Here is a 10,992-nt window from a genome sequence, read left to right as displayed (position 1 = left end):
TTCCCAGTATGCGCGCATCTATTCTCCTTGCCCAGCTGATGATTCATCTCGAGATCAATGAGCACTGACCTTGAGAGCCATCAATATGAGATCTTACAAGTCTGGGTTGCCCAATCAGAAGAACAGCACACACCGCCAGACGCAACAGCCAATGTCTCAGTGTCTTGACTTACAATAGGCGGATGCAGATATTTAACAATAACCCTCAGCCAGGATGTGCTGCGCAGCCGCCCTACTGCAGGCTTATCTCCCGAGTGATTGGTCTTCTTATGAATCCCATGCATCGGTGACGTTGACCAGCAGAGGTAGCGCATCCACACCGTACCGTCGCCGTGGGCTGGAACTCGGGGGCCCCGATATCTCCATGCACCTTAAATTCCGACATATGATGCTTTGCTAGCGTCACAGCCGGTATTCACTCCGGTAGGTCTGGAGCAGCAAACCTCGTGCAGGAAGTGGACACAGTCTTTCGGAAGAACCCTCGGAGATTTTGTGTCTCGTGCGATGTTGAAAATTTGGCACTGCACTGGAATCTGGACCTAATGTAAGGTCGATGATAGGACTCGCTAACGGCCGAGCCTAGGAAAATTTTGATATCAGACCACTACGCATCTTACTGCGAAATCTTGCAGGCTCCAGCACACAGAGTCACACTTCCAGATATCATTCAACTTCCATGCGGCGGAATGTTTTCGCTGAAGCCTTGCCCCGTTCCATGACGGTCGAGTACATCCATGCCGGAGGATGAGCTCAGAGTTTGCCACCCTAAATGCAAGCCACCCGAAACGTTTGCAAGTAGTGTTGCCTCAGAATCCTGCGGAACTTCCGAGTCGTCACCGTTCATTCGGAAAGCTGCTGGCGTTTTACGACTGCACAGCTCGGAACTACAGAAAACTCGCTGCCTGGCTCTGGAAATCTGCATCCGCTGCAGACAAATAAACTGACTCGAGTGCGGTGATGTCTCGGGTCCTGCTTGTCTCGGGCTCCACTATCCAGCTTGATAGTGCAGGGCGACCATGATCTCAAGATGTTTCTCTCCAAAGTCTCGGGCCAAGTATATTCGACATATTGCGGACTGATGGGTGCCGCATGGAAGCGGTGTCATGGACCATGATGGCTACGGCACACTGCCGGCAGGATCAAATAGCAAGGAGCTACTAGAGGAACGATGATATGAGCTGAAAGCCTTCAAAGGACGAGTCATCCTATGCCGTGTCACTGACGCTCTGAGAGCCCGTTACCTGCCTCATCATGAAGACCTATATATCATTACTCGTGAGCAGAAAGCATGCTTCGTTTCATACTTGGTGTGACATAGCACACCCCTTCACTCTCAAGGTCAGCGACTGTACGCCTGGAGCTGCTCTTCTTCCTGCAACAAACGAAAACTCAGAAATGGATCGTTATCCTTGCGTCAACAGATACAAACCTGGTGTTGATTGTCCAGCCTGGGTCTACGTATACGGCGCAAGATGCGAAGACTGTGTTATTGTGAGTGTAATCAAGGTCGGCAAAACTACAGAAAACTGACTTCCGTTCTGTAGTATGATCGATGACATTGTGAGTCACCATTTATAATGGGCTCGAATGTTGGGAAATGATGCTGAAGCGCAAGTGGGCGGAATGAAAGAAGCAAAGTGGCTGGTTGCGGATGATGATTATGCTACCTTATGCATCCGAGTTTATTTATAAGGAGACTGGATGTGCGCCATGGTTGGTGTTTGGGGACAGAGACGCGCCTGCATGACGGTATGATGCATTGCAGCCAAATTGTGAACTTGATCTCAGTTATGACTTGGGATGGATCATGAACTCTGATCGAAGATCTGTGTGGCTTCCTACAGGATATAGACCAACAGAAATGACTACAAACAGACGCACCATCTTCATTCTTCATTGATTGGGCTTCCAACCAAGTTCTGAAACGCAATCATCCAATAAGGAGCGTACATCAGCGATCCTGAGTGGTGCATGAAATGTTGCCAAACTTCGGAATTACCAATACCTGACATTGAAATGACTACTACAATCTGCAGATTAGGACTACGAAAGCCATTCAGCATTCCAGCTTGAAGAGCATCAAAGACCAAGTGACTAGAAGAGGGTGTCAAAAGGTCTAAGAGGCGGAATAGGGAGGCAATTTTGAGTCCATTACGTGAAGGTTGGAAACTGGTGATGAGTAGGGCAGGCTTCAAGTAACCTGCAGGAGGCCCTACCACCATAACGATAAAGAAGCATTTCGACTCAGACTCGACAAATACGTCCTGAACTAAAACTCGTTCTCTAGATGACCAGTGTCTCGGATTCCGCATAACATTCTCAACTTCTGGTGTAGATACAACTCTCATAAGACCTTTCCTTCTGGGTTGTCCACAATGATACCAACGCTTTGTTTGAACCTAAGCAACCACTCAGCATTATCTGCAGGCGTTTGGTTCCAAGGGTCGTCTCTGTATTAATAGGATAGTTGTTAGCCCAGAGTTTCCAAATACGCAGAGCATGGTGGGTATCGCATGAGACAAGTACAGCGGAAGATTTCCACAGGCGAAACTCACTCATTAAACCACATCCACCTCGCCTGATACCGAAGTTCATCGTCAGTAGGAACGTGTCTATTCGGATTGTTGGGTGACATGGTTGCCCCGACAAATCGGGAGAGGCCGGCGGCGAGGCGCGTATAGCTGTTGTGGTCGTTGAGCAGGAATGGTACGTGAATATCTTGACGTCTTTCGGTATTACCGCTTGCGTTCACAATCGTGAAGGCCGGCATTCGGTGTAGACTTGTGCTTCTTGTGTCAAAGTCGGAAGAGGGGATGCTGTTCGACGTGGATGTTGAAGGTATAGCAGTTGATTGCGATATATCCTGCTTTGAGAGCGACGGACCTGATGCCTCTGCCGCCATCGTGACCTCTTCATGGTGGATATTGGGGGTAATTGCTTCCCCCGAAAACGAAGCAACATACGTAGTTGCATGGACGGGTGTATTAATAGCATCGTTCTCAAAACTGATGCTGGAAAGCTGTCTGATCCGTTCGCGAAACGGTTCAATCCACAGCTTCGACGCTCGCACAACTCGGACCAGGAATTCAGCGCAGTATTTTGAGGGTTTAGGCGAGGAAGCCTCGGCACGTTGGAGGATGCTTGCGGCTTCCTCCTGGAGCTGGTCGTCAGACATGACAGCCTGTTGATTGTTATGCGTCAAGACGATACGACGGAGCTCCATCTCCAGGCGGCATTGATCGAAGATGCTCCACTTCCCAGTAATCTTTAGCTGGGTTAGACGTGACTTCGCAATCTGCTGGAGTGGCATCAGGCGAGCTTCTTTTGCCGTTTCAGAGCACAGAAAGACGTCTCGCAACCAGGATGGTGTCGATGAGGCGGGTTGAGTAGATATCACATCTGCGCCGAGTATTATCGAGCAGGCTTCATGATGGAGTTGCTCGTCTGAAGGCAGACAGCCGTCTTTGGCCAGACATCCTTGGATGGAGTATTCCAGTTCTAACTTGAGGAGTTCGTACGCACTGATCGGTGTATCTGATGAGCCTCGTACGGACGAGATCGGCCATACAGTGCTTCGCTCATAGTGTATCAGATCTGAGGCGGGAGGTCAACATGTTGGAAAGGGGTTACGCAGGCAATAATGATAGTAGCTAACTTACAAGGAGGCATGTCGTTTTCCACGGTATCAGCAACCTCGGGGTCGAAACCCCAGTCTCCTTTCCAGTCTGCCATGGTCTTTCCCGCCTTGAAGTGGTCGGCCAGGTGGTCGCTTCGGCTGGCCCAAGATTCCAGGGTGGTGTTGCAAAACCCACATCGGGACCGTATTTCTCGGCCGGCAGCCTTCCATTGCTCCATTGGCCAGGGTGAAAAGGTCGTTTCGTGGACGAGTTTAAGATGTTGGCTAAGGTGATCTTTGCGGCGAAAGGTACGGAACAAGGGATCTCTTTCATGACACAGGGAGTGATGATGTGTTTCTATGTGCTGCTGATCGGGCTCTGGAGCACCACAGTAGACGCAAGCTTGCACCCCCAGGTCGGGATTCAGCTCAGTAGGACCCAACGGCGAGCAGACCCATTGATCGAGACAGATATGCACCGTTTTCTCGTGACGATGCCAATCGTACTTTGTTTTGAAAGATTCGATGCAGAATGTACACTGATACCTGTGGTAGGTCTGAAGCAAGTCGTTACTATGCAAGGGTTGTCGCCTAGACAGCTTCTTCCGTCTTCTTCGAACATTATTCTGGAGGTTGGGAGGGTCGAGGAAGCTTCGCGACTGGGATGAGGAACCAGACCCGTAGCTAGAGCGAGAGGCCCCCGCGCTGCTAACCGAGGATGCGTCGCTGGATGAGATTTCAGAGACGCCAAGATAGTACGGAGTAGGTGGGCGTGTGGGAATTGCTGCAGCCATTCGCGAAATGTCGGCTACGTTGGCGGCTTCGTACTCAGGCGGAGAGCTTTGCCATCTTTCAAGTGGATTCATAAGCTCAAAGGGAACCGGATTGGCTCGAGGATGAGGGACGTCGATGGCCGAAGCTGGTGACGAGATGTCCTCGGACCATTTCCATGCGCGCGATGCTGAGGACCCCGATTGGGCCTTGAACTTGTACCGCCGCCGAGCATTCGAAAGCCAGTTAGTCAGTTGCAGTTTGGTCAGCCCTGTCCCGTTTTGGAGCATTTCAATGTCCTCGGGAGTGGCGTATGGATATGAGTTATGGTCTGCCAACCATTGCCGCAATATCCGGATTGATTCTAGAGAGAAGCGATTGGAAATCCTCGTGGACTTGCTCGTAACATCTAGTGGTTGGTGCTCAGACTCAGCGCCTGCTGCAGTGCTGGAAGTCTCTGAGGAAAGAGTATTTGTGACACCTTCACAACGGCCTGCATGAGGATTGGGCTGTGGTTGGGGTGAGGCGTTATCGCCTGATACATCATGTGCCGTGTCTCCTTGCAAAATGGAGGTTTCATAGGGACTAGCCGCAGACACATCCTCAAAATAACTGAGGTTGAGAAATTCATTCAGATCGAAGTCGGCATCCATCATTGCCGGACACATTTGATAGAATTGCAGAGTGGAAGGGGATCAGACACGTGAAACCCAAAGTGACCTAGCACGAGCTTCAGTGAGGGAAATGAATGGCAACAACTTGCAAACTTACAGTGGGTAGTCTATTCAATCCGGCAGGCGGGATACTTCGGACATTGGATGAGAAGTGTAGCCACCAACCTGCAAAAGCTGCTGAGGTGTCGTAGTCCTCCGCTGTTTCCAACACAAGTGGGGCTCAACTCTAGACTGACACGAAGGGCGTAAGGCGTGACAGAGAAAGTATCCCACCGGCTCGGTTCTGGCCTCCGGCCCCACTCCCCACCCGGAAAGTCCAGGATGGTGGGATTGGAGACATTGACATTCACCTTGTTGTACAAGTTTTACATGCTGTTTTGCTCAGCAATTTTGTTTCCACAGTCGATTTATCCCACTTCTGTTGCTCTTGCGGATTCTAAATGAGCCTTGGACCCCACCGACTAATTGTCAACGTGAGATTTCAACTTCAGCCACCGAAAGGTTTGTCATGCTCGTTTGCCCGCTGCCTCGCCCTCCTAGGCTCGGGTGGCAGGATATTTGTAAGAAATGCTTCCGCCCCATGTACTGCTGATGAAATCAGACGCTATCATGGGAAGCCTTTCGGCTTACATCATATCTCTGAGCTCAAGGAGAGAAAAGAAGGGGGTATGGGGGCGGAGCGTGGACCGCAGGAATGGCACATCCACATGTCGTAGTGCCAGAATTGCCACCGACAACGTCTGTCTTCGTGTCACATACTTAAGAGAACCTTCTTCAAATGACTTCATACTTGTTTGAATATTACCATTCGATATTCGTAAAACTACGTTCACCTCAGTCTTTATTCCTTTCCGACCTCTCCGTGTCTTCATCTTTCCATCATGTCTATCCGCCGAGTCGCTATCGCTGGTGTAAGTTGACAATCGAAATATTCAGGACTCGGATCTCCGTTTCCATCTTTTAGAATAAACAAAGCACTGACGATCCAACTTAGGCCACTGGCAATCTTGGACCAGCTATCTTGACCGCACTTCGCTCTTCCAAGCGATTCGATGTCACTGTTTTGACGAGAACTGGGTCGTCGCACCAATTCCCTGCCGACGTTACAATCAAGTACGTCGACTACGACAACCCTGCTTTGTTGGCTGAAGCTGTCCGTGGACAAGATGCTGTTGTTTCGACGCTCTCCGTCTTCGGCTCAGATGTGCAGAAGGCATTAGTTGATGCGTCTGTTGCCGCCGGCGTCAAGCGATTCTTGCCGTCGGAGTTCGGTAGCAGCACTGAAAACCCCAAGGTCCAGACGATCCCGATCTTTGGCGCTAAGCTACAGCTTCAGGAATATCTGAGAGCGAAGGCCCAGTCCAGCCCGGCATTCACATACAGTCTTCTCTTCTGTGGTCCCTTTTTGGACTGGGGCTTGTCGACGGGCATGCTGATTGACATCAAGAACAAAAGCGCCGTGTTGCGAGACGGCGGCAATGTACTATTTAGTGCTTCTCGACTATCTACGGTTGGGCAGGCCGTGGTTGGGGTTTTGTCTCATCCTTCCGAGACTGCCAACAGGGCCGTGTACGTGAAGGACATTGATGTGACGCAACGCCAGATCATCGCGGCTGCCCAGGAGATTGATCCTTCGGGCAGCTGGACCATCCAAGACTCTCAAACTACAATCGAGGAGCAGGAGGCTCTTTCTGGTCTCAAATCTGGCCAGGTGGATATTGGAGTGATCTCCAAGTTCTTGTTCAGGGCTATATTTGGTGAGGGCTATGGTGGAAAATTCGATAAGGTGGACAATGAACTACTTGGTGTTGAGGGACTCGACGCCAACGGTCTGCGGGATATTGTTCGATCTGTTTTGAACGCATAAATTGGCCATCAGTCATACCAATAAGATAAATTCACTTTGCTCGAATTTTAGTTTTGCCGTTCGTCAGGGCTTGTTGCGTGTCTCTAAATGCCTTCGCCTCCCCCTTCACGTGCCCTTCAAATCAAGGATGATCATGATTCGCTTGTGTCCATCGCAAGTAAAACCACGGACCATGGATATTAAACAGCCCGGGTGAGAAACCGTATCAGCCAACTATTCTGCTATCCGCGGACTCCTAACCGCGAGAAGGACAATAGAACTGAAGCTTCATAAATGCAGAAAGCGCTTTATTTTGTCGATGTGCGCCATCGGTCGAGAGCCTCCGTCCAGCCAAAGATGCCCTCGCCAGCCAAACTCAAGTCGACTATGGCTCATCCGTAATCCCAAGTTTTCTCTACTCTTTCTCAACGGTAAACCGTTTACTTTCCACCCCAAACAGAACAATGCTCAGTGCATGATTTAGTAATACGTTGATGCCATTTGAAAGCTCCAACCATGGTTACAACAATTTCTAGCTTACTAATATTCGTTGCATCTCAGCGATGTAGCTTTCGTCACATTTACCAAAGTAAGTCTCCCATTTAAACATGGGTACCCTGGACCTTAGTTTCCGCAGAGATGTGCGGCCCCAGCGGCACTACCTTGCTGAATCTTATCCGCCAGCTGATAAATCATTTGCGTCTACGAAAAGAACGACTACCTGACAGTTCTGCTGACCAATTCTATACTGATCCAAGTGTCGTCGCACCTCAGCTGCCTAGGTACACGGAAGTAGGTTGATATATAAGACAGAGGTGTCGCATCTATTTCCAAGAGATTAGCTACCAACATCCTCAACAATTTCAGCAACCTCTCACCATGCCCGAGTTCATTCCTCAAACGCCTGCCCCTGCCAGCGGGATTCGGTTCTTCAACTGGCACGGTGCTGGAGAGGAGATTTCCGAGTCCCTCAAAATGACACACGCTTGCGTCATTCCCCATGGCGCCTCGATTATCCATGTCGGCGGCCAAGCTGGAATCAGAAGTGACGACACGGTCCCTGTTGATTTGATCGAGGAGATACGCGAAGCGTTTTCTCACATCGAGCTCTCCCTACGCGAAGCTGGCCTCACGGGTTCAAGCGAGGAGGTCTGGGCTTGTGTATACAAGGTAATGTACCTCAAGATGGCAGGGGTTTGGTCAAGTTCATTCGACGAAAACTGAGATTTGATACAGGTTAGGACGTATCACGCCAATACCGATGCCGGATTTGGCCTCACACTGCACGGTGTTTTGATGGAGTACTTTGGGAAAAACCGACCGCTCTTTACCGGCGTCGATGTTTTCAAGCTTCTGCGGCCTGATTTGCATCTTGAAATCGAAGTGGAGGCATTTCTTCCGAGTTCGCAAGCGTAGGGAGGCTCGGTTCTTTGGGTCAAGTCTGATCAATTCTGATGACCTTCGCACAATACTAGTCGCGGCCACACATAAAGAGTTGCTCTACATGGGTGCATGGGAATAGCCTACTCAGCACACTCAAAATGTACAAATGTCTATGTTACTGAGATTCATCGTAATATTTGACGTAACGCCTGCTGTCTTGCTGAGCTAGGAGTCTTGTGAGCCAGCCAAGACAACAGTAAACGTAACTGCGGCGACGAGAAGAATGATGGTACTATCCTAGAGCAGTTTGGCAAAAGTACAAAAGGTTGAAATCGCAAGCCCAAGCCCAACTTCAGAGCAGCGACAGACCCAGTGTAGCAATGATCTATTACTGAAGATTACCCCTGTCGCCATGGTCACGTATCTGCCTTTTGTTCTGTAGATATTTTCACTGGGCCTCATTCCCGAACCTTGACCTCTACTCATCTTGTGAAGACATGGCAATGCTATGCCTTTAATCATTGAGAAACACCATGAACTATTTGGATTGCCTCCCAGGTTACGCCAATTGCTTGAATGCCTCAAGTGCGATCCTGTTTGGCGTAGCTCGGCAATTTAGGCTTATCGTGACTAATTGCCTTTTTCGGTCAGTACGCGAAAGCGCACACCTCGCCCCATAGCCACGCAAGGGCTTCTCCAAGTGCAAAGGCCAAGAAGGCCCAAGAATGTCTCAAGGCCAAAAGAGATATGATATCAAAATGATATATAAAATCACCTGGAATCGTACCACTTTTCGAATATCTACCAGAGCGGGAAATCATCCGCGGCCCACGAAACATATTCACGATTTTACTTACTCAAACGACAATGGATACCGGCAATGATGAGAAGAAGCTGGCGACGACGCCTACGCCATCAATCTACGAGGGTCAAGCCTTGCAGCAACAACAAAATGGAGGCCTTCATCGCCGTGTGGGAGGTCGCCAGATTCAACTATTCACCATCGGAGGCTCCATCGGCACAGCCCTTTTCATTTCGATCGGAACCGCTCTTTTCAAGGCCGGGCCTGGTAGCCTCCTTCTGTCCTTCTTCGCCTACTGCTGCGTTATTGCACTGGTTAACAACTGCATTGCCGAAATGACAGTTTTGATGCCCGTTAGTGGTGGCTTCGTCCGTTTGGCATGTAACTGGGTTGATGAAGCTTTGGGCTTTGCGGCCGGTATCAACTTCTTTCTCTACGAAGCCATTTCCATCCCGTTCGAGATCACCGCCCTCAATTCAATCCTCAAGTTCTGGCGTGATGATACCCCCGTCGCGGCAGTTTGTGCGGCATGCATTGTTATCTATGCGTAAGTTGCTGTCAACCGTGGAGCCACGAGCCCCTGAGCAAACGCTGATTCTTCTTATCTAGTGCTCTTAATCTTAGTGCCGTGAAGTACTACAGCGAGTCCGAGTTCTGGCTATCGAGCGGCAAGGTCATCTTGATTATCATTCTGACATGCTTCACATTCGTCACAATGGTTGGTGGAAATCCACAACACGATGCCTATGGCTTTCGATACTGGAAAGATCCTGGCGCATTTGCAGAATGGAGATCCACTGGCAACCTGGGACGATTCGAAGGCTTTCTCGCCGCATTATTCTTTGCGCCACTACCGATCGTCGGACCCGAATACATCTCCATGATTGCTGGTGAAGCGATCCGCCCCCGAGTCAACATCAAGAAGGCATTCAAAACCACATACTACCGTCTCGCGTACTTCTTCTTGGGAGGCGCCATCTGTGTGGGAATCGTGGTACCTCACAACGACCCAACATTGAGAGCCATCGTCAACGGCGAAAAGGAAAGTGGCAGCGGTGCTGCTTCTCCGTACGTTATCGCCATGACAAACCTAGGCGTCGAAGTCCTGCCTCACCTAGTCAATGCCCTCATCCTCTCCAGTGTCTTTGCTGCCGGTAACACGTACGTGTATTGCGCTAGCCGAAACTTGTATGGACTCGCTCTCGACGGCTACATCCCGAAAGTCATGACCCGGTGCACCAAAAGCGGTGTACCTATCTACTGTCTCGGAGTTACACTGGTCTTTCCCTGCCTATCGTTGTTGCAACTATCGAACAGCGGTGCAACGGTATTGGACTGGTTGGTCAATATTCTGACTAGTGGCGGCCTCGTCAACTTCATTGTCATGTGCATCGTGTACTTACGCTTTTACAAGGCATGCGAGGACCAAGGCGTAGATCGTACGACTTTGCCCTATCGCGCTTGGTTCCAGCCCTACAGCGCCTGGATAGCCTTGTTCATGTTTTGCAGCATCGCGATTTGCAGTGGCTATACGACCTTTATCGGCGACTTCTCAGCTGCCACATTCTTCACTAGATATACTATGGTCTTGTTCGCGCCTGTATCGTACTGTGGCTGGAAGCTGATCAAGAGAACGCGAATCATTCCAGCCAAGGAGGTGGATCTGGTCTGGGAACGTCCTGAGATCGACGCGTATGAGGCAAGTCTTGAAGAAGAGAAATCTTCGGTCGTCAGTGCTGTGATAAATATGCTTTTGGGGGGTTGGAAGAAGGGAGATGAGAAGGACAGGGAATCGCAAGGTTAGAGCTTAGCATCTCTTGGAGTCGTGATACTAAGACTACAATACACAAGACGACGTATTACTTGTCAGTTGTATTTGAGGAGAAATAGAGATGATGGT

At 49.9% G+C, this 10,992-nt stretch overlaps 4 protein-coding genes across 4 annotated transcripts; 3 read left to right on the top strand and 1 right to left on the bottom strand.

Moving 5' to 3' along the window:
- Nucleotides 1–2,551: 2,551 nt before the first annotated feature.
- On the bottom strand, nucleotides 2,552–3,855 carry CGGC5_v015174 (uncharacterized protein; the record flags this gene model as incomplete). Its single annotated transcript, XM_032026235.2, has 2 exons — nucleotides 2,552–3,594; nucleotides 3,660–3,855. 2 exons carry the CDS (start codon nucleotides 3,853–3,855, stop codon nucleotides 2,552–2,554), a joined length of 1,239 nt encoding a protein of 412 aa, XP_031877280.2.
- A 2,087-nt stretch (nucleotides 3,856–5,942) lies between these two features.
- Nucleotides 5,943–6,928, top strand: CGGC5_v015173 (uncharacterized protein; the record flags this gene model as incomplete). The annotated part of the gene is made up of 2 exons (XM_032026234.1): nucleotides 5,943–5,972; nucleotides 6,056–6,928. The coding sequence occupies 2 exons, from the start codon at nucleotides 5,943–5,945 to the stop codon at nucleotides 6,926–6,928; spliced, it is 903 nt and encodes a 300-aa protein (XP_031877244.1).
- An 858-nt stretch (nucleotides 6,929–7,786) lies between these two features.
- On the top strand, nucleotides 7,787–8,323 carry CGGC5_v015172 (uncharacterized protein; the record flags this gene model as incomplete). Its single annotated transcript, XM_032026233.1, has 2 exons — nucleotides 7,787–8,077; nucleotides 8,144–8,323. 2 exons carry the CDS (start codon nucleotides 7,787–7,789, stop codon nucleotides 8,321–8,323), a joined length of 471 nt encoding a protein of 156 aa, XP_031877265.1.
- Nucleotides 8,324–9,157: 834 nt separating this feature from the next.
- On the top strand, nucleotides 9,158–10,896 carry AGP2-1 (General amino acid permease AGP2; the record flags this gene model as incomplete). Its single annotated transcript, XM_032026232.1, has 2 exons — nucleotides 9,158–9,639; nucleotides 9,702–10,896. The coding sequence occupies 2 exons, from the start codon at nucleotides 9,158–9,160 to the stop codon at nucleotides 10,894–10,896; spliced, it is 1,677 nt and encodes a 558-aa protein (XP_031877247.1).
- Between the last annotated feature and the right edge of the window lie 96 nt (nucleotides 10,897–10,992).

Source organism: Colletotrichum fructicola (assembly GCF_000319635.2).
Source record: "Colletotrichum fructicola Nara gc5 chromosome Unknown KSG_Nara_v1_contig09, whole genome shotgun sequence".
Classification (NCBI taxonomy): domain Eukaryota; kingdom Fungi; phylum Ascomycota; class Sordariomycetes; order Glomerellales; family Glomerellaceae; genus Colletotrichum; species Colletotrichum fructicola.
This window is presented reverse-complemented; position numbering and strand designations above follow the sequence as displayed.